Source organism: Camelus bactrianus, chromosome 18, assembly GCF_048773025.1.
Source record: "Camelus bactrianus isolate YW-2024 breed Bactrian camel chromosome 18, ASM4877302v1, whole genome shotgun sequence".
NCBI lineage: Eukaryota > Metazoa > Chordata > Mammalia > Artiodactyla > Camelidae > Camelus > Camelus bactrianus.
This window is the reverse complement of record NC_133556.1, coordinates 13,286,109-13,312,853: the sequence shown is the minus strand read 5'-3', so window position 1 is coordinate 13,312,853 and position 26,745 is coordinate 13,286,109. Positions and strand designations below refer to the sequence as shown.

General features: G+C 48.7%; 3 protein-coding genes across 7 annotated transcripts; 1 reads left to right on the top strand and 2 right to left on the bottom strand.

The window, feature by feature from the left end:
• Positions 1-140: 140 nt before the first annotated feature.
• SUMF2 (sulfatase modifying factor 2) lies at positions 141-11,168 on the top strand. 2 transcript variants are annotated; one of them, XM_045508395.2, is made up of 9 exons: positions 141-270; positions 1,910-2,066; positions 4,559-4,673; positions 5,329-5,373; positions 5,741-5,891; positions 6,843-6,898; positions 8,748-8,832; positions 8,944-9,159; positions 10,305-11,168. In XM_045508395.2, the coding sequence occupies exons 1-9, from the start codon at positions 207-209 to the stop codon at positions 10,493-10,495; spliced, it is 1,080 nt and encodes a 359-aa protein (XP_045364351.1). In that variant the 5' UTR covers positions 141-206; the 3' UTR covers positions 10,496-11,168. The 2 variants fall into 2 exon arrangements, with proteins under 2 accessions (XP_045364351.1, XP_010970694.1); XM_010972392.3 differs by having other exon boundaries at positions 9,015-9,159; positions 10,305-10,532.
• PHKG1 (phosphorylase kinase catalytic subunit gamma 1) lies at positions 11,035-21,973 on the bottom strand. 3 transcript variants are annotated; one of them, XM_045508393.2, is made up of 11 exons: positions 21,458-21,973; positions 19,804-19,864; positions 17,568-17,682; positions 16,840-17,018; positions 16,344-16,398; positions 13,594-13,659; positions 13,151-13,314; positions 12,690-12,780; positions 12,400-12,553; positions 12,130-12,255; positions 11,035-11,769 (listed from the first exon to the last, which is right to left on the bottom strand). In XM_045508393.2, exons 3-11 carry the CDS (start codon positions 17,648-17,650, stop codon positions 11,524-11,526), a joined length of 1,164 nt encoding a protein of 387 aa, XP_045364349.1. In that variant the 5' UTR covers positions 17,651-17,682; positions 19,804-19,864; positions 21,458-21,973; the 3' UTR covers positions 11,035-11,523. The 3 variants fall into 3 exon arrangements, with proteins under 3 accessions (XP_045364349.1, XP_010970692.1, XP_045364350.1); XM_010972390.3 differs by lacking the exon at positions 21,458-21,973 and having other exon boundaries at positions 19,804-21,445; XM_045508394.2 differs by lacking the exons at positions 19,804-19,864; positions 21,458-21,973 and adding an exon at positions 18,833-19,779.
• A 150-nt stretch (positions 21,974-22,123) lies between these two features.
• CHCHD2 (coiled-coil-helix-coiled-coil-helix domain containing 2) lies at positions 22,124-26,729 on the bottom strand. 2 transcript variants are annotated; one of them, XM_074346005.1, is made up of 4 exons: positions 26,570-26,729; positions 24,842-25,091; positions 23,340-23,490; positions 22,124-22,432 (listed from the first exon to the last, which is right to left on the bottom strand). In XM_074346005.1, exons 1-4 carry the CDS (start codon positions 26,617-26,619, stop codon positions 22,422-22,424), a joined length of 462 nt encoding a protein of 153 aa, XP_074202106.1. In that variant the 5' UTR covers positions 26,620-26,729; the 3' UTR covers positions 22,124-22,421. The 2 variants fall into 2 exon arrangements, with proteins under 2 accessions (XP_074202106.1, XP_074202107.1); XM_074346006.1 differs by lacking the exon at positions 22,124-22,432 and adding an exon at positions 22,745-22,770.
• Between the last annotated feature and the right edge of the window lie 16 nt (positions 26,730-26,745).

The window sequence follows — 26,745 nt, the reverse complement described above, 5'->3', positions numbered from 1 at the left end:
GCAGCCCGTCGAACTCCGGCCGCAGCGCCATCCCAGCTCCTGAAGTAACGTCCTTGGGTTGACTTCCTAAACGAGGACGCTTGGGAACAGTGCGGCGCGCGCGGGAGGTGTGGTCGCCGGCGTGATGCGTGCGTGGCGCATGCGCAGCAGAGCCGCACCGTGGGGCGTACCCTCCTTGTGATGCTCCCGGGCCTCGCGTTCTCTGCATGGGTTCCGCGTTGCCGCCGTTGACTCTGCTGTCGCTTCTCTCCGGCCCGTGGCTCGAGCTAGGTCAGTGTGCTGCCCTTCCCGACTTCCCCTGGCGTCGTTTGTCCCAGGAGGCGTCAGGAAAGTGGTAGGGCGTTCCGCCCTGGTGGAGCGAGACCATGGCCCCTCCGCTCGCTTCCTCCAAGAGTCTGGAGCGGCCGAGGGGCCTTTTCCCAGAGGCGGCCAACTTGGCCAGGTCGTTAACAGCTCAGATCGTATCTCACTTCTTTTTTTACTTTTAACTAATTACTTTGGAATAGTTTGAACATAAAAAAGTAAAAGAGGAGAATATAACGAGCGTCTCCCCCCACGTACCCCTTGCCCAACTTTAACGGTTGCCAGTTTATGGCTTTAATCTTAATTCTTTGGGATCCATCCCACTTTCCCCTTCCCCAGGGAAATAAATTTTGAAGTGAATCGGCATTCAATTTTACTTATAAATATTCATCTTGAATAGCCAAAAAGACAAGTCATACACACAAAAACACCATATCACTTTCCCACCTAAAAAAATAACTGCTTCTTGATATCATTAAGCATCCAGTTAGTATTCAAATTCACCTACATCCAGTTAGTATTCAAATTATACTTTACTTGCTGGATTAGTGTCAAAATAAAGTTCATATACAAACAGTTGTATATTGTTTCTTAACTCCCTTTTAACATGAGAATTCTGTGCTTGCTCTTTTTTTTTTTTTTTCTTTCTTTTTTTTCACCCCTTGAAGTGGATGAAAACATCAGTATGAGTGTGTCAGGATGAGAACAAGAAGGCCAAAGATAGGACCCTGAGGAACATGAAAAGATGTGGGCTCTGCCTTTAGGGAATTTATGGTACTTAGACGTCCTTAGGTAGAAACATACCAGAAAGTAGTACATCAAGCCTGAGAAGTGTGGCTCTTGGAAATAGCACTGACCTGGAAGTTAAGAGACTTGGGTCTAGTCCTGTCCCCTGTTAACTATCTCTTTAAGTCAGTTTCCGTTTTGGATCTTGGGTTCCTTGTGTCAAATGTGAGGGTTGAATTAAGGATGCTTTTAATTCTGTGATTTTCAGAAGTATTCAAATAGCAAGTATGAAGGATTTCATTCAGTTATTTGGTGGTAATTATTGTACACTTGTGCTAGGTGCCAGGGATACACTGGCAAAATAGATGTCATCTTTTTCTCTCTGGAGCATATGATGTAATGGTGAAAATCAATAAGAACTGGTTAGAGTTCAGCAAGTAGAGAGGAAAGGGCAGGGAAATAGCATGAGCAGAAGTATGAAAGAAAGAAAGACAGATGATAGATGTATTTCAGAGTATAGTGTCTAGATTTGTCTTGTTGTGACAAAGCTTTGTGTAGAAGAATAGAGAGGTAAGGAAAGAAAAGCATTTGTTGAAAACCTACCATGTGCTAAACATTACATACATGTTATTTTAATACAGCCATGACCATGAGATAGTTAGATGTTATCCCCGTTTTACAGATGAAGAAATTGAAATCCAGACTAATTTGCCCAAGATCACCCAGCAAATTAAGTGGCAGAACAAGAATTTAAAGCCAAATTTTTAAAGCCTCTGTTTGTTTTTCATTATACCATTATGAGTCTTACATATGATCCAAATACTGCCACTAGTTTTATGTACATTCATGTAGTACTGACAACTCTCTTTTTCCTCTGCAGGGAATGGGCAGACAGCTAGCATGGTCCAGCTCCCAGGTGGGAGATTCCAGATGGGAACAAATTCACCAGATGGCAGAGATGGTGAAGGACCTGTCCGGGAAGTGGCAGTAAAACCTTTTGCCATTGATGTATTTCCTGTCACCAACAAAGATTTCAGGTACATCAAATGTTCTTCCAGGAAGAGTAAAGGCTATTCTAATCTTCATAATAGGAATTAGCTTGTTCAGTATCACATATCATCATTGCAGTGGTGTTATTCACATTTTTAAGATGAAGAATCTGAATTCCTCACTCTCTGCTAGTGGCAGATCTCCTGACTCTTGAACCAGTGTGTTGCCCACACTAGGCATAGCACTGAGAAATGTGGGCAGAAGTCAAAAATACTCAACAGAAGCCTCTTCAGCAGGGAAGAAGGAACTGGGAAAAGGATCCTACTAGCTGAGAGTCTCTTAAATACCCCTTATATTTACTTAGGGAAATGGCATTGTTTTAGGAGTCAAGCATTTTGTTTCCAGTTCAATCTAAGAAGCCATCCTGAGCTGCCTCAGTTTCCCCAGGGTGATATGCTTTGGGTCGGCTAAAGTAGAAAGTGATCCAGAGCATATCTGTAACTCACCTTCAGATGGTAGTGGGGTTGTATATAGAGAGGAGGGGAGAAGGAAGAGGAGTGGATGGGAAGACAATAAAGCAAATGTGGGAAATGACTTAACTATTACATTCGTGTACTTAAAACTTTTCAAGATGAAAGGTTGTGAGGGAAAAACTGATTCAGGAGACACAGGCAGAAATAAGCATAATGATTGTCAGTATACTCCTCAGGTCCTTTGACTCATTTGACTCCACCTCTAGGGACTTGTCTTAAAGAATTAATGGGGGGAGGATATAGCTCAGCTGTAGAGTACATGCTTAGCATGCATGAGGTCCTGGATTTGATCCCCAGTACCTCCATTTAAAAAAAAAAAAGATTAAAAAAAAAAGAAAGAAGTAAGGTTGTCCAAAAACATTTAGCTAAAAAGATGACATTGTAAGCAAATATTAAAAATGTAAGGATTACTTAAACATACTGTATCAATATAACAATATTTAGCAGCCCTTAAAAACTCCATTGTCAAAAAGAGATAGGAAGTGTTACATGAAGAAAGTAGGTTATAAGATACTAAATAAGGTACCATCTCATTTTTTTAAACTATGTGTATAGAACGTATATGCATTTAAAGAGAACTGGAAGATGCAACATTGCATTTGTTGATGAATTTCGCTCATGTTTTTGTGACTTCCAAATGAAAATGATTACAGGAAGCACCATAGTAAAGCTATTTAAAAATCCTTGGTTTGGGAGAGGGAGAATATGGACAGCTGTATCTTAGTATGATACTGGATGATGATTTTAATTTTATTCTTTTTACCTACTTCTATTTTCTCAGTTTTCTACAATACAGGGTGCATTGCTTATATAGTCTTTAAAAATATTTTTAAACAGGAGAGTTATTAAAATTGAAGGAGAAATCACTTCTGATCAAGCTTGTACCATATCATGGTAACCAGAAATAGATAGATGGATTCTTTTATATTTCAAATTATGACCTGTTACATTATAGAAATATGTCACCTCTAGTAAGCCCCATAAACTTTGCTTAGAACTCACAATCTGTCTTTGGCTCTCTAGTAAGGGTATGAGACTGTTCAGATGATCTGAAGTTGGTAAATAGCTATTGCTACCAAATCTGATCTCCTCCTCCATTCTCAATGCCCCTTTGATGGTGGAACAATGTCTTCTCATGTCAGAGGGCTGGCACAGAGAGGGTACTCTTAGCCCAATGAAAACATCTGCCTTACCCCAGAAATCTGCTTGCTGAAATTTTCTAAGCCATACCAAACTATATGAAAATCCATTCTAAAATCTTAGCAAGCCATTTTTATTTGACTCAGTTTCCTTCATCTGTTAGAGATAGTAATGCTTGTTCTGCCTCCCTCCCATGATTGTTGTGAGATTAGGTATGTGATGAAGACCTTTCAGAAGAGAAATCATTCCCTACCCTTAAATCTTCTCACCAGCTTTATTCATTATCTCCAAAAATTGGAGATAATCCAGATGACCTGCAGCTGGTGAATAGATAAACAAAATATGGTCTATCCATATAATGAACCCAGCAATAACAAGGGACAGACTGTCAATACTGGCAGCAGCATGGATGGATCTCGGAAGCATGCTAAGTGAAAGAAACCAAACCCCAAAATCGAATGATTCAATTTGTGCGAATTTTTATTCTGGGAAAGACAAAGCTATAGAGACAAAAAAAACAAAAAAACAAAAAACAACCAGATTATTGGTTTCAGAGGCATAGGGAAATTTTGGGAGATGGCTGATGGAACTCCTCTGTATCTTGATTGTGATCGTGACTACGTCAAAACTCACAAAACTATACACCAAAAAGAGTGAATTCTGCTGTTTGTGAATTGCATACACAGCAACAGATTTTAAAAGGAAATCTCCTGCTCAGGCTTTCAGGTTAATTCCTTGTAATTCAGAAAAATTCTGTAATGTGTGACTAATAGGATAAGCATATATGAGGTTTTCTGGAGCAGGAGAGGGAGAGGGTAGAGCACAGAGCCATATCAGCTGAACCATGTGAAATGTCTCTTTCCCAGGGAGTTTGTCAGGGAGAAAAAGTACCGGACGGAGGCTGAGATGTTTGGGTGGAGCTTTGTCTTTGAGGACCTTGTCTCCGATGAGCTTAGAAACAAAGCAATCCACCAAATGCAGGTGAGAGAACCTGGGTTTGCAGCTGAGAGCATGAGAGTGGGATCTGGACAGAGAATCTCGTGGGATATGGGGTCAGCTGGGCCACAGTAGAGAATCAAACCTGAGATCTGGAGGCTGGGAGGAAGCAAGAGAGGACCACCCCCCAAAAAAAAGTCAGATGAACACACACTCCCAGGAAGTTAACCCTGTGCTGGTTTCTGCAAAGAGAGACTCTGTAAAGATCTAGGTAACATGCTTGATTCAGGATATGTGCTGCTCCCAGAACCAGCAACAACCAAACATCTTGACAAGCCTCCCTCTAATACGGGTGGTAAGATGTCACAACTTAAAGATTCCAGATACAGCCTCACTTGGACCACCTTAGTCTCACCCTGAAGTCTCCGCTCTGCGGCCCATGTGTCAGTCAGGAAGTCTCCCTTGCTGGGTCAGAACATCTTGTAGTCATGTTCCTTTCTTTTTTTTTTTTTAAATTGTATTATTTAATTATTTTATTTTGGTGGAGGGGTTGGAGGGGAGGTAATTAGGTTTATTTATTTTTAGAGGAACTACTGGGGATTAAACCCATGACCTCGTGCACACTAAGCATGCACCCTACAACGTGAGCTGTACCCTCCCCCCACCTTTTTTTTAATTGCATGCTCCTTTTTTTTTATAGTCTGTTCTCTGGTGGCTTCCAGTGGAAAGGGCGTTCTGGAGGCAGGTAGGGTTTCTCTATCTTGTTTTCTACCCCTGTTGACTCTTATTCTGGAGGCCTGGCTTCTCTAGACCCCTTGCCCTCTTAGGAATACAGAGTTTAAAAGGATGACAGAGAGATTTCAGGGAAGCGGCCAAGCAACTCTGTTTTCTCTGCAGTAGTCCTTTTAGCCCTTGCCCATCCCATTTCTCCCTTTAATCTCATGTTTAGTCTCTTTCTGACTGTGGACCTCTGCTCACTCACCAGGCTCTTTCTTCCCACGTCCTTGCTCCATCTAGTGGTAAAAGCTGAGCTCAGGTGCCCTAAGCCTAGCCTTCCTCAGGGAACTTCTGTGGGTTCCCTGAAGCTTGTCTCACTTCATCCTGGCTATCAGCCTGCAGGTCCTGGCTCTGGCATCCGAGAGAGACTGGAGCTCCCAGTGGTACACGTGAGCTGGAATGATGCGCGTGCCTACTGTGCTTGGCGGGGGAAACGGCTGCCCACTGAGGAGGAGTGGGAGTTCGCTGCCCGAGGGGGCTTGAAGGGTATAGAGATGCCAAGGCGATTTCCCTTTATTCTTTCTCCCCGTCCTGCTTTTGCATGGGGGTGGGAAGGGCCCGTGCTCCCTAGAGCAGTGCTTCTTACACTGTGTAAGAGTGTTTCTTTTTTTTTAATTGAAGTATAGTTGACTTACAATAAATCAGTGTTAACTTTTTTTGGTTTAATGGATGTACTGGGGATTGAACCGAGGACCTTGTGCATGCTAAGCATGAGCTCTACCACTGAGCTTGTGGTTGTTATCTCTAATCCATCTTAGACCAGAACTTCCATAAAGTAAAAATTAATAACTGGAAAATGGAAACGAAGGGACATAGTTTTTTTAATTGCTGGAGATTCCAGAGACATGTTGTGCTTCAATAAATATAATCAGAAGAACACAGCATAGGGAAAAAGAAAAGAATTACTTATACTGTATACCTTTTCCATAGCTGTACAGGGATTAATATAATAAATTGCTGTTTGCTTGTAACTGTTATGTTGCAATCCTAACTAAACAGAAAGTTAGAATGAAATAGCAATTCCCCATATTCATCACCTCTGCACACTCACTGAACGAACACGGGCTGTACGTAGTCAGAGTTATTAATGTGATAAATGAGGTTGCTTGTTCATTTATCCAACCTAAGTCACATTAACAAGTTTCTCAGTGCTTACTCTCAGTTTCTGTACTTACCTCAGCATAAGCTGGGAACGAATAGTTTACAGAGTGGCATTGGTCAGAGCCACACCTAGAACTGTAGTGTCCTGGAGCAAATCAGGCCAGGGGCTCCGAATGCAATAGCAGTGGGAGGGAGGGGCGTGGCAAATAAAAGTGAGTAATTTACTCTTCACATCACATCCTAACTTCCTTTCGGTTCCCTCACTCTTTCTGTCTTTCCCTTCTTCCCCACCTCCTCTCCCCTCCCTCCTCTGCTCTTCCCTTGCTCTCTTGGCAGGTCAGGTTTACCCCTGGGGTAACCAGTTCCAGCCAAACCGCACCAACCTGTGGCAGGTAAGACACACGTCCCTCGCTCCTGTTGTCTCTAAGAGCATTGATTGAGACCTTCTGTAGCCTAGACATTGTGTTTGACAGTGGGATTCAGGAGGCTTCATGTTCCAGTGGAATGGAAAACTGGCACGGGGTAAAGCAGAGACGGTACTGTGGTGCTTCATAGTGAAGACGCGCGGCCGTGCTTGGGAGTGCATCACTGCCAGGAGAGCAGGGAGGGACGTCACAGACAAGATGCCACTTGAGCTGGTTAAGCCAGAGCTTGCCACGTGAAAAGTGGAGGAGCGGGTATTCCACGGAGGAAACAACATGAGTGTGGGCGCCGGGTTTGGAAAGGGTGCTGTGTGTTTGGTGGCATGACAGATTCAGAGATGCTAGCACACAGGGAAACGGGAGGTGCAGGAGATAAAGTAGGTGGTGGGTTGGAGGCAAATTATGAAGGACCAGGGGTGCCGTGATGTGGTTTTAGGTTTTATCTTCCAGGCAGTGGGGAACTGACAGAGGTTTTTAAACAGGGGAGTTAGGACATCCTTTTGATTGGGGGCGGGGTGCTGGTTGTGGCAGATTTGCGCCGGACCAGGTGAGCAGAGCTGCAGTGGTGGCAGGAGGTCTCTGAACTTGAGGCTGTGCCCAGGGGACTGGGAACACTTGAATGAAGTGGAAGTGGAAATGAAGAGGAAACCAAGTGGGAGGGGCCTGCCTGAGAAGAGAGACGGGGTGTGATACTTAGCCAAATGGGGAGGGGAAGACAGTTGGGTTCAAGCATGGATCTAGGCTTAGGCAATAGCGTGATGTTGCAACCATTATCCGGAATAGATAACATGCATGTTGGGGGAACCGGTCAGTTTAGGATCCACCTAGCTTAAGATGCCTTTGGGTCATTTATGTGCTCAGTTAGAAGTTGAAAACATGATTCTGGAGCTTAGGACAGAGGTCTGGGTCAGAGCAAGTGGCTTGGGAGTCAACAGCATTACCTTAGGCAAGAAGGCTGTCCCTGGGAGGCTCTGCAGTGTGAGGGGAGCACAGCACCTGGGCTCTAGGACGAAGCCTTGGAAGGGTCCTGAGCGGTAGACTGACCTTTTAGATGCTCTTGGGACCAGAGCTTTTCGAAAAGCCAGATCTGACTTATTCACTGTGTGATCTTTGATAAAGGAACTGTTTTGAGCCTCCCTTGCTAGCTTATTAAAGGGAGAAAATACTTGCCTCACAACCTTGTAAGGATTAAAAGAGATCGGCGTGGCAGCCCTAGTGCGTAGTAGGTGACGAGTAAGTTACCGCCCCTTCATCTTCCCTTTTGTAAGAGTGGAGGCAGCTGAACTCCAATCTTAATGAAAACAGAATGAACTGAACAAATCGCATGGGCAAATACAGGTTCCTTTCTCCAGAATGTTGGTGATAACGAGCAGGGGGTGAGGGAGGTGGAGTCAGGAGGTGGAGGGGGGAGAGTGAAGCCTGCTGGTGGTAGAAGGAACAGAGATGCACAAGCAAGCACAGGATGGGCAGCAGTGGTCCCTGAGAAGGCAGGCCGGGGCCAGGACACAGAGGGGAAGCGGAGCCTTTCTTCCCAGGGCACGTGGGGTTGGAGGCAGATGGGAGAAAGTCTCCAGAGTGGAGAAGGTGGGGCTTGTGTGGACACAGGGGAAGCCACTCACTTCCTAGTCCAGCCAGGACTAGGTGGAGGACGTGAGGCAGCCGGTTTGCAAACTCAAGATGGGAACCTCAGTCCCTGCCCTGTGCCCTCCCCTACCCCAGGTGATACAGCAAGATGGCCTTGGTTTTCCTCTGGGCAGGTAGGAAGACCTGCCTTGGGACGGAATGGCAAATCTTTCAGCCTAAATTCCTCCCCCCTCAGGGAACATTCCCCAAGGGCGACAAGGCTGAGGATGGCTTCCATGGAGTCTCCCCGGTGAATGCTTTCCCCCCACAGAACGACTATGGTAAGACTGCTCATCGGGTGGCTGTCACCATTTACATTGGTTGGCGGGGTTGTTCTGCCTGATGGGTGAGGTGAGGCAGAGAGGCACCACAGGGGGGCCTTCCCTCCGCAGGGCCATGGATGGCCAGGCGGGGCGGGTGTGGTGCTTCCCCCACCCGGGACTGGCCCGCTGCTGTGCTGCAGGGCTCTACGACCTCGTGGGCAACGTGTGGGAGTGGACGGCCTCCCCATACCGGGCCGCCGGCCAGGACATGCGTGTCCTCCGCGGGGCGTCCTGGATCGACACAGCCGATGGCTCCGCCAATCACCGGGCCCGCGTCACCACCAGGTGAGGGTCTTGGCAGCTGGGGGCCCAGGGTCCAGGTCCTGGTCTCCCAGAGCACAGGGGGCGCCACCCCCGCACCTCTCCCTCTACCGGGAGTTGTGGGTACTGCAGAGAAAGCAAAGAGCCCAAGACAGCTGGCGCCTTCTCCTGCCAGCTCGGCACCACGAGAGACTTTGTGTCCAGCATCTTAAATCATCTGGGCTTCTCCTCTTGACCTCATAACCAGGCATGCAGGGGGAGGGAAGTGGAAGGGGCACATTAGTAGGTCATGGCCAGGGGTCATGGAAATACTGATGCTTCCAGCGCATGGACACATGAAAAATCATTTTCTACAATCGTTTTGTTTCACAGTCAAGCAAAAATAGGCTCAGGGAGGTCCTGAGACCTGCTTATTTCAATGCAGGTGGTTAGTGGTGGCACCTGAATGGTAGGTCCCTGGCTCCCGAGTCCGTTTCTAGAACTTTCTACTTCGTTTATCTGTAGATTTATTTTGGTTACTCTTCCTGCAACTCCTCCTACTCCTGGGTTCTGTAAGGACTGTAGAGGCCACCATTCCTGCGGCCTCAGGATGTCAGGTTTGCAGGCGTTTCTCTGACACATTGAGGCCTCTGGATTTTCCCTACCTTTTTCTTTAGAACAAAGTAGTGGGGAAAGTACTGGCCTGGGAATCAGGAAACTGGGTTTGCCTTGGGCAAAACATTTAAATCTTTCTGGTCTCTGATTCTGTGTCTGTGAAATGGTGAACAAATCCTGCCTTCCAGAGCAGTAAGGAAAATGGCAAATGAAGGAAGAGACATGAACGTTCTTTGAAAAGTGTGAAGTACTGATTGGTGCTGCGATATTCTCACCTCTTGCCGACAGTTTTTTTGGGCTGAGTTATTCTAAACTACTGACAGTCGAAGTTCTTAGTTGCTGCCTTTCCTGCCTTCCAGCATGGTCTCTTAGGACCCTCCTCACTTCCTCCACCCTGTCCCAAGGCCCTGTCTTACCTCTTTCCCCCAGGAATTGCTCACACTTGGGACCTGCCCTCCCCAGGCCTCAGGCACCCCAGACCAGCAGGCCCTGGGAGGTTGAGCAGGAAGGTTGGGTACAGCCCCAGGCCCCTTTCTCAACAAGCGTTCCTCCTCTCTCCTCTTCCCTGGTCGCAGGATGGGCAACACCCCAGATTCAGCCTCAGACAACCTCGGCTTCCGCTGTGCTTCCGGTGCAGGCCGACTGCCTGGGGAGCTGTGAGCAGCCGTGCAGACGAGAGAGTTCCCCCGTGGTCCCCCTGTCACTCCCTGGCCACACTGCGAACACAGCCAGACTCCAAGCTCTTCGACTTCAGCCTCAGGGATGACCTCCTTCCCTGTCCCCATCCTCTACGCCAGGCCCCTCCGCCAGGGCAGGAGAGAACTCTGACCTCTGCAGAGGGGTGCTGCTGTCTCTTGGAGAAGGGGCGTAACTTGTGATTGTGGCTAGGAGCGCGATGTTTCTCTTGGAGGTCAAATATTAACCTCATAGGGACCAAATACTCAAGCAGTTAGGGTAGAGGACTCTGAAAGGCAGTTTGTTAAACATTTTTAAGTCTGTTCCCTTCCCCTTTCTCGGGGTCTGACCCAGGGATCTGACACTGTTTTCTCATGGCAGAATCTCCCCAGGTCTCCTTGCTTTCCCAGCGAGCTGCTGTAGAAGGAAGATGATTTCCTTCATTTGCCTCATTTGTGGGGTTTCCAACCTCCAAGGGAACCTAATTTCCACTGCCTGAATGTAAAATGCAGTCACCTGGGCTCTTAGAAGCACAATGTCAGTCTTAGAGGGGTCTAGGGGAAGGAATGATTTACCAGACGAAACGGCACCACAGGAGTCATGCAGTAAATAATACTCCAGAAAGACGAGTAGCAGAAGCTTCCCCTTCTATTGTCGTTATGTCAGGGCTGCCATACACCTCTGAAAGCATGTCCCCAGAGAAGAACCTGCTCCCGTGGTGTCCCTGGACGTTGTGAGGTCAGTAAAGTCTCCTGTGATTTGTACCTCAGACTGTTCTCTGTCTTTCGTCCTCACTCTGGGACCCTAAGGGAAGTGCATCCGAGTGTCGCAAGGAGAAGCTGAGATGGCGATGCGACTGGGATGTGGAGAGGCAGGCGGGCTCCTGGTTCTGGACCACATTTGGTCCCCCACTTCCCCACTCCGTGGGGCTGGCTCCAACTGCACTTACCACTGTGTGATGCCCCTGAGAGGGGACAGTGGCCCTGGTTCCAGGGGTGCTGGCCAGGGCCCAGTGCCTGCTCTGGACGGAGGCCTGCCCACACTCACTCCTTTGACTTACGTTTCTGTGGCTCCCTTCCCCACCTGACCCCCGCCCCACCTCCCCTGCCTGCCAGCCCCTCAGTAGTCCTCCTCAGCCAGGGAGAGGAGCACGGCCTTGGGTGTGTTCTCGAAGAGGGCAGCTCTGTTCTGCTGCTGCCCCTTCTTCACCCAGTGGCCGTAAATTCGGAAAGCATAGGCATCGATGAGTCGCCGCAGGGGCCGGAGGGCATAGGGGTCCCGGATGACGATCTCCCGGGTCACGGGCTTCACGCGGCGGTACTGGTAGTAGATCCGCACTGAGGCCAGCACAGTGAGAGCGATCACCTGCGGAGGCCGGGACTGTGGACCTGGGCCTGGCCCCCGCAGGCCTGTCTCCTTCCCTTCCAGTGCAGGAGGCCCTGAGCCTCTTTGCTGGGAAGCCTTGTGTGGCTTCTGCTGGGCCCAAGGGCTGCCTGGATCCCTGTTCCCACCCCACCAGCAAGCACAGGGCTTTAGGCTGTCGGAGCTGATCTGTCTTCCCTGGAGCCAGAAGTTGAGGTGGAGCCATCACAGGGCTGGGCAGGAGGGGAAGGGCGGGTGCTCTGGAAACCCTGGGGGTGTGAAGAGTCCCCAGGAAGGGCCCTTGGACCTCAGGAGCCTGCAGCGCCCGCCCCAGGGCCCTGAGTGGGAGGTGAGCCTCAGTACCTTGAACTTCCCCCGGGGGCTGAAGTGCCGCACTTCCTCCACCACGTACTGCTGGAAGAAAGGGTGCGCCAAGGCTTCTTCTGCCGAACAGCGGCCCTGCGGGCTCACCACCAGGAAGCGGGAGACCTGAGACAGCAAGGGGGAGCGGAAAACGTCAAGGCGGGTCTCCCCTGGCAGGTGCCTCCATCCTGTGACGCAGTGCACCCGCCTCTCCCCAGCCTGGACCTTCCCCCGACCTGAGCCCGGGAGCCGGCAGGCTGGGCCTCTCACCAAGTCCTTCACAGTGTCAGAGTAGTCATCCCACTCTGGGGAGCCAAACTGGTAGTTGCCACTCATAATCATCCGCAGCATCAGCATCTGCTTGCGGTGCCAGAAGGGCGGGGAGCCGGCCAGCAAGGTGTACATGATGACCCCCGTGCTCCACCTGGCACCGGGTGGGCAGGAAGAAAGGCAGGAGCCGGCTGTAGCTCCTACTGCTTCCTCACCTCCCCAGCCAGGTGCTCCCGGCCATGGGGGTGTCCCTGTCCCCAGGGGTCACCTCCTTCCCCCAGCGCACTCACATGTCCACCTCTTTCCCGTAGCCTGGGTGGTCATCATTCATGGAGCACTCAATGATCTCAGGGGCCAGGTAACTGGGGGTCCCACACACCTCTGCAGGAACAGTTTCCATCAGGACAGGTCAGCAGGGGGCACTCGGAAGAGGAAGGCCCAAAGAAACAATGGAGACAGAACTGAAATGGTGCCTGGGCTGGGACTCTCTGAACACTGGCCAGCTTCAGGGCCAAGGTGCTGGCTCAAGTGGCCACCTACTTGGGGCCCATTGGTTGCCTAGTTACATCTAGCCATCCTGCCTTGGCATGCAGGTGGTGGGAACCTGGCCCACCCCAGTCCTGGGAAGAGACACCCGGCCCTGAAATGGTAGGATTTTTATTCTGGGGGAGAACCCAGGCAATCTCTGTTTCAGGGAGAGCTGATGAGAGCGCCTGAGCGCCTGACGTCAGCTAAGGCCACGTTACCAGACCTCGCAGCTTCTCTCCCGGCTCCAGCTGGCAGGAAAAGCCGAAGTCTGTGAGCTTGATGTTCATGTTGTCATCCAAGAGGATGTTCTCAGGCTTCAGATCCCGATGCACGATGTTGAGTTTGTGCAAGGAGCAGATCACCTCCAGCAGGGCTCTCATGATCTTTCTGGGGTGGGAGGGCACATGTTAACTCTCATCTCCTCCTCTGCAGGGTCTGGTGACAGGCAGGGAGACCAAAGCCCACATACCAGCCAGACTGCAAGTGAGGGAGGACTCAAGACAGGCTGGGACTATCTAAGCTGAGTCAAGGAGGGAGGGAGACCACCAAAGCCAGCAGCTGACACAGCCCACCCAGACAAGTGCACGCTGGGCCTCCTCCAAGACCTGGGGGCCTGTAGCACCAGGACCGGGCAGGGAGTGGGGAGAGGAGCAAATGGACCCTCACCTGGTTTCCTTCTCACTCAGGGTGACCTTCTCAGTGAGGTAATCAAAGAGCTCCCCTCTCTTCATCCTGTGGGGGCAGAGGGATTTTAGCTGGAGGCGTCCCAAGACTACCCCCTCACCCTGCCCCCAGAGAACTGCTTCCCCCTCTAACGCCTCCAGAGGCAGAATGGGCTGCCCTCCGTGAAGGACCAAGATCTGCGGGGAGGGGCTAGGGGAGTAGGTGGAGACATCATCTGGGAAGACTGGAAGAGAAGGGAGGCAGGAGGGGTGCGATGGCACCAGTGTGAGGGTCCCCCATCCTTGGGAGTGACAGCATGGACTGCTATCTATCAGGGCCAAAATCGGGTGGGAGGGGAAAGAGAGACCCTGAGCCGCTGGCCTAAGGCCCCAGACCCAGGCCGGAAGCACGGGAGTCTCCTGATTTTCCCCAGGAACAAACAGCAGTAGCAGTGCGAGCGGTGGAGGAGCAGTTTGGCCCATTCGGATTCCTCAGGGTTAAGAATTGCAGTTCAATCATCTCACTTCTTGGGATGATCTAGAAAGAGGTCTCTGCTACAATAACCTAGTTATACTCTAGAGGGCAACTCAGGGCAGCATTAAAAATAGCTTCCTGAAGCAACTTCTTCAAAGGTTAGAGACATCTGAGCTGCAGGACAGTGCCGCTGAGCGGAGCTGGGACAGCTGCAGCTGGGCAAGTCTGGAGGGGTCCCGGGAGAGTCTCCCTTAGTTAAATAGGAAAGGTGCGTCCTTCCCACTCCTGCCCGCCTTCCGCCCATCCCCAGGGAAAGCAGGGCACAAGGGATTTTGGCCAGTGGCAGAGAGGGGCACCAAAACCCTTGAGCTTAGTTGGTGGGGCAGGGAGGGGAGTTCTGTTTGAGGAGCAACCTAGAAATTACAGAAGTGAGCCTTGTTTCATACACGCTCAGTACTATGTTCCTAAAAGGCAGTGTCCAGTTTTCATCGCTTTAATTCCATTTCAAAGACACGAGGATCAAGTAACAGTGGTGCTATTTCTCTTTTGTGGCCTTTTAGACTTCTGTTGCCCTAAAATTCCATTTTACCGGGAGCCCATTTTCCACCTGGTCTTTCTTGAAAAGTTTTTTTTTTCCCCCCTACTTTAAACAGTTTCTAAATAAAATTCTGTATTTCAAGAGAAAACAAAAAGACACTAGGAGAACTCACTAATAGCAGGAGCAGCAAAAAGATTTACCAGTAAACACAAGGACCGTGCAAGGCCCATCAGCAAAGCAGGCCCCTGCCTTCCCGGAGCTGGCAGTTTAATTGTCAACACACACCAAGTTAAACTGTGTCTTCAAGAAAAACCATCACTGCACATGTTCAGTATGGCTACAAAATGAAGTGTTGCAACAATTCGAAATCTGCTTGCATAAGTTTCTCGAGAAAATCTAGTCCCTAAATTAGGAGTTATGTGTGGAGAAATCAAGACAGCTCTACAATGATGATTTGATGCTTTGTGCGACAGAGATGTATGTTCTTCAGTGAAGACTTGGTGGAGCTGGGGAACAGGAGCTGGGGAGTCTCCTTCCTTGGGAACCTTTTCCAATAAGACTGGTAGTAAGTTTGAGTGCACTGTTCACAGAGCATTTTGTGTTGTTCAAACTCCATGCTTGGAGCCTGGTGAGACAGGCAGTATTATCTTTACTTCCAGGAGAAAACAGAGGCTCTCAGAGCTAAATGGCCCACTGGTCCCCAGGGAAGTGGACCCTGGGACAAGGAGCTCATCTCAATAGCCATGCTGATGCATAAGCAGAGGGACAGTGACATTGATGATGATGATGCTAGTCTTGGAACCACACCCCAAATACAGTCTCCACCACCTGCTTCTCTCCCCTGGTGGGTCTCTTGCCCTCATACTGCTGGCTTCCTCCTTTCCACTCTTGCCTCCTTACAGTCAGCAGGATCCTTTATAAAAGTAAATCAGATCACATCACCCTCCTGCTCTCGGCCCTCCACAGTTCTTCCATGGCGAAAATGCTGGCTTGCTCTGCTCTTTGGGACTGACTGCCCTTGTATCCTGCCGTTGTCACAAGCTTGCTCCACTCCCCCACCCTGACTTCCTGTCCAAGCCTCAGACATGTCAAGCTCATCCAGCAGGGCCCTTGCTCTGGCTCCTCCCTCTGCTAGAAGGCTGCTTCCCCAGGTCTTGGCTCAGATCCCCATCTCCCTTCATCCAGGTCTCTGCCAAGGTCACCTCCTGGAGAGCATCCTCTGTCTACTCCCAAGGGAGCCCCGCTGCCTCCAACCCCTGCTCAGCTTTATGAATACGTGCATGTGCTTAACTCGGTGTGTATTTTATGACTTGATTGCTTTCTGTTCCCTCCCTGTGAAAATTCTTACATGAAGTCAGCAACCTAATCTGTCTTGTTCATGGCTATATGTTCAACGTCTGGAATAAGTATTGAATGATCACCACTGTCATCATCAGTGTAGTTAATAATTATTAGCATTAAAAGAATTATTAGCATTTACACTGTGCCGGTCACTGTGCTATTACTATTCCTATAACACTGACGAGAAACTGATTCTTAAACCATCCAGCCCATAAGTGGTGTACCTGGGATTCAAAAGCTGGCAGCCTGACCCCAGGAGCTGATTCTCCTAAAACATCTGTGGTCTTGTTTGGCATTCAGCATGTAGGGGGCTGGCTGCTGGTTTCCAGGAAGCCCTGGTAGGGGAGCACAACAGATAGGCCCAGGGTGTGGCTGGCTGGCTCCAGGGCTGGGTACTTACAGATCAAACACCAAGAAGAAGAAAGTGTTGGTCTCATAAGTGTCCTTCAGCTGTACTGAAATGGAAATGGCTAGCTCGTCTCAGGCGGCAGAGGAGCCTGGGCAGGGGCAGTGGAGGCTCAAGGGCAAGGGGATTAAAGTTGCTGGGGGCTGGCTCAGAAGCTGGAGGGGATATCAGGGTGATGTTGAAAGGAGGCCCTCCAGGGGAGGGGGCAGCCCAGGGGCTTCACGTTCCCACCCCCCACCCAGCCCAGCCCTGCCTGCAACCCCTTCTGTCTGGCTGGAGGAGGAGGCTTAGACAGAGCTGAATCCCAGGAGCAGTGAGAGTGGAGCTGGGAACCTCAAGCCTCAGGGCACTGGGCTGGCTGGGCCTCGGGGTGCGGGAGACCCTCTGGATGGTTCTGGCTAGCTGCACGGGGAGGCCAGTCTCCCGACTAGGGCTATCAGAGCAGAATTGTGGCACAGCACCCCTCCACGGCTTGGGGGCCATCACTCACTGATGTTGGGGTGTCCTGAGACCTTGCGCAGGATGTCCACCTCCTTCAGCGTGGCCTCCCGCAGCTCCCGCACCTCCTTGGAGCTGAAGCTGCCCCCGCCGGTGATGTCGATGATCTTCACCGCATACTCCTGGCACGTGGGCTTGTGGATGCAGCGCCTGACGACACTGCTAACTCCCCTAGGGGTGCAGAGGACAGATAGTCCTGGGGGCCCCTCACCCCAGGGGGAGGCCTGGGTTCAGGCTACAGGAGAGATGTCCTGCCTTGTCCCCCAACTTCCTGTGAGCTTTCAGGGATGGTGGGATGTGAGAGCAGCACAGAGAGGGCGATTTGCCTGGAGCTGATGAGGAAGAAGCCTGCTTTCAGGCCTCCCGACTCCTAGCCCAGTGTTCTTCCCCAGCCCGTAGGAAGAGGCCATACCCTCTCAGGGCCATAAACTTCCCTCAGACTCCTGATCCCCAGCCCTGGCCCAGAGCTGGGTTGGGATGTGTTGTCAGCAGCACTGGGGGAGCTCTTTGCTAGGAGCGGTCTCTGATCTGGGCACTCTTGCACCCGCCTCCTCCGTCCTGGTTCAGGAAGGCAGGACTCCAAAATGAGGCTCCCTCCAGGTGGACAGTGCTTTGTGGATGGAAACAGGGTCAGTGCTCAGGGTCAAGCAGAGACTTCTCCAGCCCACAGAGCTGGCTGGAGCCTGGGACAGCACTTCGTGGGGAAGGTCTAGGCCTTACCTGCCCAGGATCTCCTTGGGCTCATAGTTCTCATAGAAGCTCTGTGCGGAATGGAAGTCCGGCAGTGCCTTGTCCTGGGTCATGCTCAGCTCCTTAGGGGTGACTCCCAGGGGGCCTAAAAAGGGAACACAAAGAACTCATCAGACTTCTTGACTTAGGGGATGTGCTCTTCCAGGGCTGTAACCATCTCTCCCTCATCTTTGTTATTTCCTGGCATAGGGCTGACCTCTTGTGAATGTTCAAAGCAAATGTTTGTGAACAGACAAAAAAACTTTGAAAAGAGCCCAAGAGCCCAGCTTGCTTCTCCCCACTGGCTGTGAGCTCTCGTGACCCCAGATGACTGTGTGGCTCCCTACGTGTTCTCGTTGTAAGCTTTTGCTTCCCCTGTAGGAGCAGCAGATGGTCAGCCAGGCCCAAGCCGAGGCTTGAGGCAGGAATCAGGCCATCGGGCTCCAAGATTAGCTTTGACAAGGCCAGCACACCCTTGATTTTAGAAAGAACCACTGAAAAACTCTGCAAAGGACAGATTAAAGTGCTGTTTCTTTTCCTCTTTGAGGAGACGAGGCTAGTCCTGCTTTTCCTCTGCCTGCTCTCAGCACTTGTGGAAAAGGTGACAAGCTTCATGTTTCATCTTCAAATGTGCCACTCCCATTGCCTCTCCTTATCTCCCCAGTTGTAACTGTCCTCCCTGGAAAACACCGTCCTTCCGGGACAGGCTTGCTGTGCTTCCCACAGCTGCTAACTCACCCGTTCTGCCCTTAACCAGGACTTTCATAATCTCCCTCCCTCCCTTCCTTCTTGCATCCTTCCTTCCTACCTTTCAACCTCCCTTTTCTTTCTTTCATACTCTGGGAAGTACTATGTCAGGTGCTCTGAGGGGTGCAGAGCTTGATGGGTGAGTCCTGGTCCCAGCCTCTGGTACCATTTGTCAGTGTGTGCTGTCATCTCCTCCATCCGACTGTGATCACCTCTAGGACCTTCCAACCATCCCTCCCCACTGTGCCCACTGCAGGTGTGTCGCAGGGTCTGCTCAGTAGATGTAAGTCAATAGCTGGAAGCATCCCTGTGGTCCAGGTTCCTGCCGGCAGGGTGGTCCTGTCCTCAGAATGCCCCATGTCCTACCTAAAGCTGGCCAGTGAGCCCTGAGTGGTCCTGCTACAGCGTGGGGCAGTACAGAGCCAGGACACTCAGGCCTAGACCCAGAGGAGCTGAGCTGGCTGGCTTTGTTTCAGGGACACAGAGGCCACCAGGTACTGAACTCCTACCTCCACAGAGGACTTGAGGAATGGAGAAAATCAGGTACCGACAGGAAGAGGGGCAGATAGAAAACAGGCACAAGCTGCCACTCAGCAGGGCCAGAGCTGCGTCTGGTCCCACGTCCACTGCTCTTTCTGGGTCCAAGAAGGCCTGGGCTGTCAAAGGGGCCAATTTGCTGACCCGTCAGGCAGAAGCCCTGGCTGCCTTGGGACAGGCCGGCTGTTCCAGGAAGCTGGTGTCCCCACCGCTGGGTGCCTGGTTACCAGAGGCAGGACTAGAATAACAACGGTCTCCTCTGCCAGCAGCAGGCGCCTGAGCTCTCACAGGCTGCCTCCGCCCGCAGCAACCCCGGCTGAGCCCAGGAGTGTGTATTCCCCACAAAAACAAGCCCATTTCATGGCAAGTCCTTTTAAGTTCCCCAGCTGGGTATCTGTGCCCCTCCACCTCCCAAAGCCGGGTAGCAAACGGTCTCTCCCTTCCCCCAGCCCTCCGTGCACAGAGGGTGTGTCTACAACCACCCCAGGATGCCGTCCCAGCTTGAGGCCCCACCATGCCCTGGCACCACCAGCTTTGCTGAGTTCCAGCGGCACTCACGTCTCCTGGGCTGGGCGGTGGTTTGTCTTGTCTCATCCCCTTGCTCTGGGCCTAACTTGGGGCCAACATCATGCCGCCACCTGCATTCCCCATGCCTTTCCCAGGACTCCTTTGGAAAGGGTCCCCAGACGGGAGTAGGTAGCCTAGGCCTTTTTGGAACATAACATCCCTCCCCCAAACTCAGAGTCAGAAAACAGTCACAGGGACCTGCTTTCTGTAGACAAGTGAACTGGAGGGTTAATGCTGCCACTCTTCTGGGCCCATCTGCCTTCAGAAGCGGGGAGAAGTGGGTCTAATGAATTTGGGGGGTTCTGACTTCTCTACCCGTCTCTCCCTCTCCCCACCTGCTGCCTGGCTTTTGTCACTCACTGGTCCAACTACTCACCACTGTGTCCTCACAGGCCCTTGAGTGAATGTGACAGGAATCCCAAAGGTCCCGGAGCCCCCTGGGGAGAGGGGACAACAGACGACTGAAGTGTGACCCGAACAGACACTTGTGGCCAGAGTAGACTATCTTGCTGCTTTCCCTTTGGGCTTTGCTGCTTGATGACGGAAGGCTGCGGTGCCAAAAATAAAACACAACTGCAAACCTGGGATGTGGGCCAAGGCTCCGTAGGACAGGGCACAGGCTGACCCCTGGTGGAGGGTGAAGGAAGCTCTGCTGGCCTGGGGGCCGGCAGGGCAGTGCGAGGTGGCCAGGCTTCCCCCGGGAGCTCGCTCAGCCTCCAGGCCTGGAGATGCAACCAGCTGGCTTCTTCAGGAGCCATCTCTGTGTATGCTGGGCGCAGAGCCCCAGAGAATGTCTCAGCGCACCTGTGTGCTACCTCCAGTCCTGGCTGCCACGGGGACCCAGCAGGGTAGGGCTTATGTGGCTGGCCTACAAAATGCAGCCCCTCCAAGACTCCATCTCTGATCTGCCTCCATGATTTTCTCCATAACCAATTTTGTTTTCAGCCTGCAGTTTCTAATGAGACTTCCATGGCCTCTAACCATGTGCAGCTTTGGGTTCTTCGGGTGAGGGTCCTCATCAGTGTAATTCTAGCTTAAGAGGCTGACAGAATTGGAAATCACGTATGCAACATGCTGGCACACACTGGACACTTACTTATGGCTCACCCTCATTCTAAAGCTACCTTTTCTTCAAACCCCTAATTCTAATATTACCTACTGTGCTTTGCACACATGCTGAGCCCATAAACACTCATTTAATTCATATTTTATAAAGCATTTCACACTTTCACTTCTACCAGGAAAACTCTGGTATTAAGCCAATTTTAGAGAATGTGATTTGCTTAAGGTCACCAAGTAGGTGAGCAGGAGGGCCTAGGTGAACCTGACGTGGGCCCATGTGCTCTTTCCATCATACCATGTTCACTCTGGGGAAGTACTTTGAACTGCTATATAGAATGAAGCTATAAATTCTGCCTCTATCCATAAAGGCTTCCAGCTTACTTATATGCAACATCTGATTCCAAGGATGAAAACACTGCAGTCTCCTTTTCTTTACTGTCAGTAAGTTTTTTTTGGTTTTTTTTTTTCTGATTCTAAGCTGTAGACTCTTGCCAGTTTTACATTCACAGTGCATGACAAACCTCCCTGTAACCTTAAGGCAAACAGGCATTACACCTACTGGACTATTCCCTGTGCCCTTCTGTGTAGCCATGGCTCCCAACAGGGAGAGGCCAGATCAGTCACTTTTGCATTTTGTCAGTGGTTCATTGTCCTTTCATTCATTGATTCATCAATATTTGGGTACCCACCATACACCATCACACCTTGGACATAAGGGGCATTAGTACTATGAACTCAGACGTCCTGAGCCTCTAGGAAAATGGGCAAAGAGCCCACTGATGAGCCCAGGAGGAATATGCTGGAGGACGAGCCAGTAGTGAACTGTCTGTGGTCATTTAGGTCCTTGAGAAAAGGCAGACTTGGCCCCTTTTCTGGAACTGAATGATTAGGTACAGTGTGGGGCACTCTAAGAACCCAGGTGAGGACAGGAGGTGAATAATCCAGTCATTCAAAAGCATTTCACTCACTTAGTGGTAACAGAGGTCTCCAAAACAGAGGGGGGAAAAATCACATAATCTCCAAAAGGTACATTTGAAAGCAGGAAAATTGCAGAGCATAATGTACACATGCACCCCAAGTTGAGTCCAACTCCTTAAGACAACATGGAGCAGGCAACTCCAGCCAGCTTGAGTCTTTCCAGAAGAAGCTACAATGATTTAAGGAAAACATCTGCAGTTTTATGAAAAGAATGATTTTTCATCTCCAACCAATTCACTGGATATTCTAGCCTAACACTGACATGTAGTGCTGACCTGGCCACAGGGAACCCACACCAGGAAGGGGTCTACTCCCACTGTTCCTTCATCACTCACCAGATTGGAACAGTTAGTATTTTAGAGTTCCTGTTACTGCTCAGTTCACTCAACATTGGCTCCAAAGGCCTGCAGCACCTGAAACCTTTTTAACGAGCAGCGTGTTTGCCAGGGAACTCTTCCCTACAGAACTGATTCTCCATGAAAGCCCCTCAGGAAGCTCTGCCAGATTCTTAGGGGGCTGCAACTTCAATATCCAAAGACTACAAACTAGATAAACTTATAGACATGTTGAGGCAACCGTGTTCTTCTGTAAAATGCCTTATGTTCACAATGTGTGTGCCATTTGTGATTTATAAACTTATTCTTATGAGTCACCCCCATTTTGAAAGAAAATCATTTATTCTAATTAATTAACAAACAATAACATCAGAAAAACACGTTTAAGAGGCCAAACACCTGCCAGCCCCAAACTCAATGTCATCTCAGTGAACTTCTGTTTAGGAAGGACACCCTCTTCCAACTGCAATTCTGAAGCAAAAAAAGCTACTAATGATAGAGGAGAGGTTTAACTAGTGGTTTCACACTTTCGTATCTCTTCATTATCAATTAGATTTCTATGCTAAATCAACTTGGTCATGAGAGATGATTTTTCATGTCTTCAATTGCAACTTCTTGATTAAGCTAATCCTGCAAACAGAAGAGGTATGTTAGTTAGAAGAGCACTAGCTATATATTTTCAACAAAACATAAGTCCTCCAAATTATGAAAGGAGGGATGAAGCCCAAAATTATTAGTTTCTTTCATAAGCTATTTAGGCATCCTGCAACCAACAAAACTTCAACTCTACACTTGCCACAACTGAGAAAAGACATACATGCTTCCAGGGGTGGAGTCCTGAAGCAGAAATATATTCACTTTGGTACTAGATGTAGCTTCATCAAAGACTTCAGATAAACTTGTCCATGTAATCTCCTAATTCCACAGTTCAACCACCTGAAAGGATTAACTTCTCCCCTATTTCATACCTAAATGAAGGTGGGAAAATGAAAATAGGCGTTTTTAATAGGTGGTGAATTCTCAGGTTGATACGAGGAACTCACATAAAACAAGCTGACTGCCAACATTCCAGAGAGCCTAAAGCTCAAGGTCCCACTGAGGGATTTAATAAACCTGTCTCTCTCAGATGAGGTGTCTAGAATGATAATGCTGTCAATCCTTATGCTCGTTCCAGGACCGTGGTGAAATCAAATGTAATTTTATAGTCATAGCACTAAGGCTATGAATCATTCACATGCAATAACCATAGTAAGACTGCAGGAAAAAAAAATCTTGGTGCACACAGTAACCTATACCTGTTTCAGGAAGAATCAGATTCAGAACACAACTGGCAAAAGCCTAAGATAATGAGTAGAAACCTCTACACTAGCTCCTTGTTAGAGGAGTTAATTACTTTTAGAGTAATTTAAACAAAATCTCCTCTAACTTGTCAGTTTAATTTATTAAACGCAGACCCCCTAAGTTTCACAGGGGCCAGGGGTACCATTCAGTGAATTACGCAGATACAAATTCAATCCTGGATTGATTTATCACCTACCATTCGCCAGTCTGCACTGTTTCAGCACCTCACTGAAACCCTCACAAAGCTTAAGGTCACCCTGGTTCTGGGCACATTCCAAAAACTGTTTCATCTCATAGAAGCACGGACCAGACTGCTGCTGCGGTGTCAGCTGGGTTCCCTGAGGCTCCTGCAAAGGCATAACATTCAGGACTGGTAAGAAAGGAAATCAGACTTTTCCCCAACAAAGAGCAAGAGCCACTGTCTTTGAAGTTACCTGGGGAAACAGAACTAGAACTAGATGCAAACTACAGCTGCCATCTAAGAACATGGAACATGAAAAAATTTAAGACGTTGATCGCCTCACCCAAATCTGGGTGACACTTTCCTTTATCCAATTATGCAGGTTTTTTACAAGTAATTTGTAACAGTTTTCATTTGTAATACAAGTATTCAATAGTAACAACATATAAGTACATATGCAGATAAAAATTATTTTCTTTTGAATAAAATTATATAATACTATGTTACTTTCTTACGATGTTTGCTGAAACAATTTATATAAAGCTGTAGTGTTTTGAGACAACTAGGACAATATGTTTCTGTCTTTTTTACATTTTTCCTAACTTCTTGTCGTTCCAAAGTTTGACTGCTTTTCTGACAACAAAGGACGCACATTCTTCTGACTGTTTTGCCTCGAGGATTTTTTCTAATTTGTAAACTGTGATCTATCGGTTCTACTAATTGGATCACATATCACTCTGCAGCTAAGAAGTATCAAAGTAACGCCACAGACTATTCTGTTACTCAAATTTATTCTGTGCAGAATAATGACATTCCAAGAAGTAATAAAACTGTAAAAAGGTTGAAAATTGAAAATAAGAAATTGTTGTTTAAAAAAATCCCAATTATACTGGAAAAACAAACAGATTAATTATAAGCACTTATACTGTCAGTGCATCACACTGTGGTAAAGTGCGAATTTGGGCCCCACAGGAAATACACCCAATCCACAATGGGTGATCAAAGTGTTAAAGGCAGAAAGAGCTTTAGCAAAAATTCTACTTGTAATCAGAAAGATTCAAGAACAAAAATGCAAATACAGTGAAACGGTTATTTGGGCATCTAAAGACCAGTGGTTCAGTGAAGTTTCATGGAGGAAAAAATGGGACTAATAGAAAAATAGATGGATGAGCGTTTCAAGTACACCAGAAATAGAGTATACACCCATGCTCATTAGAGGAGAAAAATTACTGCCAAATGTGGCTTTGGGGGTGGGGGGTAGGTTTTATTTATTTATTTATTTATTTATTTATTTAATGTTTAAAAATGGAGATACTGGGGATTTAACCCAGGGCCTCATGCATGCTAAGCATGCACTCTACCACTGAGCTATAACCTCCCCACTCAAACATGGCTTTTGATAAACCATTCTCCACATGTGGATTCTAAAATTACAGTTCCTACACGTAAACAATTTGCAAATAACTAGGTTTTCTCATAAAATACACCACCGAAGGGAATGCTGCCCCAAATCTTACCTGGTAAGTGATGTCAGGCCTTGAAGGCTCAGCATTACTCCCTCCACTGAAGCCCCCAGTGATGGCATGACCTAGAGTGTGGCCGACAGCAGAACCCACAGCCACACCAGCTGCAGTGGTTGCCATCTGGGCCATTAGACCTGGCTGCCGGGGTGCAGCAGCAGGGGAGCCAACAGCAGATGGTGGAGCCACTGCTGGTGGCTGAGCTGCTGGCGCTGGCCTGGGTGCAGCTCTCATTGGAGGTGCCCGGCTACAAAAGAAATGAGCAAAAAGTGTGAGTTCCCACTTCCAACCAGGTTTGGAGATTGCCAACATAAAAAAAAACCCAATGAAACAAAAAACCCCTTGCATGTTAAAAATTAACCTCAGAATTTTCATTTTAAATCATTAAACACATATTCCACATACATATAAGAAAACTTAACAGAACGCTACATACATATAAGAAAACTTAACAGAACGCTACATACATATAAGAAAACTTAACAGACCGCAATTCCTTGAACTATTTACATCATTTTCTTTTAACCTTCTGTTAAGGTTGTAATTACCAAATATAAACCCTTTTCCCCTGCTTTTTGCAACCATTTCCACGTATTCACATAGTCTATAGTATCTTTAAAGAACACAGTTATTTCAATACTTCATAAAAATTAAAATAACTGTTAATGAGACAAAAACCTCTTGCTTTCATGAAGCTGACAATTTATTGAGGGATCAAATAAATGTTAAGGAAAAAAAAAAACTGGTGGGTGGGAATAGTTCAGTGGTAGAGCACAGGCTTAGATGCACCAGGTCATGGTATCAATTCCAAGCACCTCTATTTAAAAAAAAAACAAAAACACAAAAAACTTTCACATAGATTAAACTCCCTCTGTCCATTTTTAGATTGCTTCCTTGGGTGCTCTTCCCCCAAATAAGGCTAGGTTCAAAAGTTCACCTCCTATCAGGTGGTATCTGGCACAACTTTACAAAAATGTGGTTTCCCCTCCTTTGGCTAGCAGCATCTTTCCATAAGTGAATTCCTTCCCTACACGCCTAGCATACTGTTTGAACACAATTCACCATAGTCCAGAGAAGCAACGTGGTTCTGTGCTAAACGTCCTGAGTCTGTAACCGGAAAACTCGGGTCTGAGACTGGTTTCCCTACTTACTGGTTGCATGACCTTGGACAAGTCACTTATCACGAGTCTCCTGTTTCTCTATTTCTGTAAAGCACGAATAACATCTACCTCTGAGGTTATCACTGGCAATACATTTTACAAATATTTTATGAACCAGAAAACGTCATATATAGGTGAGGCCTTGGCGGTACTGGGCCGAGTCCTTGGAACGCTCACTGCTCATGGAAGGTGCTCAAAGATTATTTACTGAATTGAAATGCGATGATTTTCCCGATTATACCACCTTTATTTTTTTTTTTTCTATTTTTGACGTTTCAGCCGGATTAGTTACAAATATTCACTCTTTCTAGCACTGGCCTGTTTTTACTTAAAATGAGCTGTAAAATATTTTAGTAATTCATGGACATTCGAAATTAGAACGTTTTGCCACCAACAGGAAAACTAGCCAAACCCCTACAACCAGCTTGAGGCGGCCAGAGGCGGGCCCACGCCGCCCCGGCCTTCGGACTCCCCCACCCGCCGACAACCGGCCGCGCCGTGGCCCAACGCGGCCTCCCTCTGTGTCACGGCGCCGGCAGGGCCCCAAGGCCCGCGGTGGCCTCACCTGGCCGGAGGGGCCACACGGGAAGTGCGACTTCTGCTTCCACGAGGCATCGCAACTGCACGGCGAATACGCGAGAAGAGCGAGATTCGGAGAAGATGCTGGCGTTTTCTGCAAGGAATAAGAGCGGAAGTTGGGAGGCGGGGCTGACCTCACCGTGCAGCCAATCAGCGCACAGG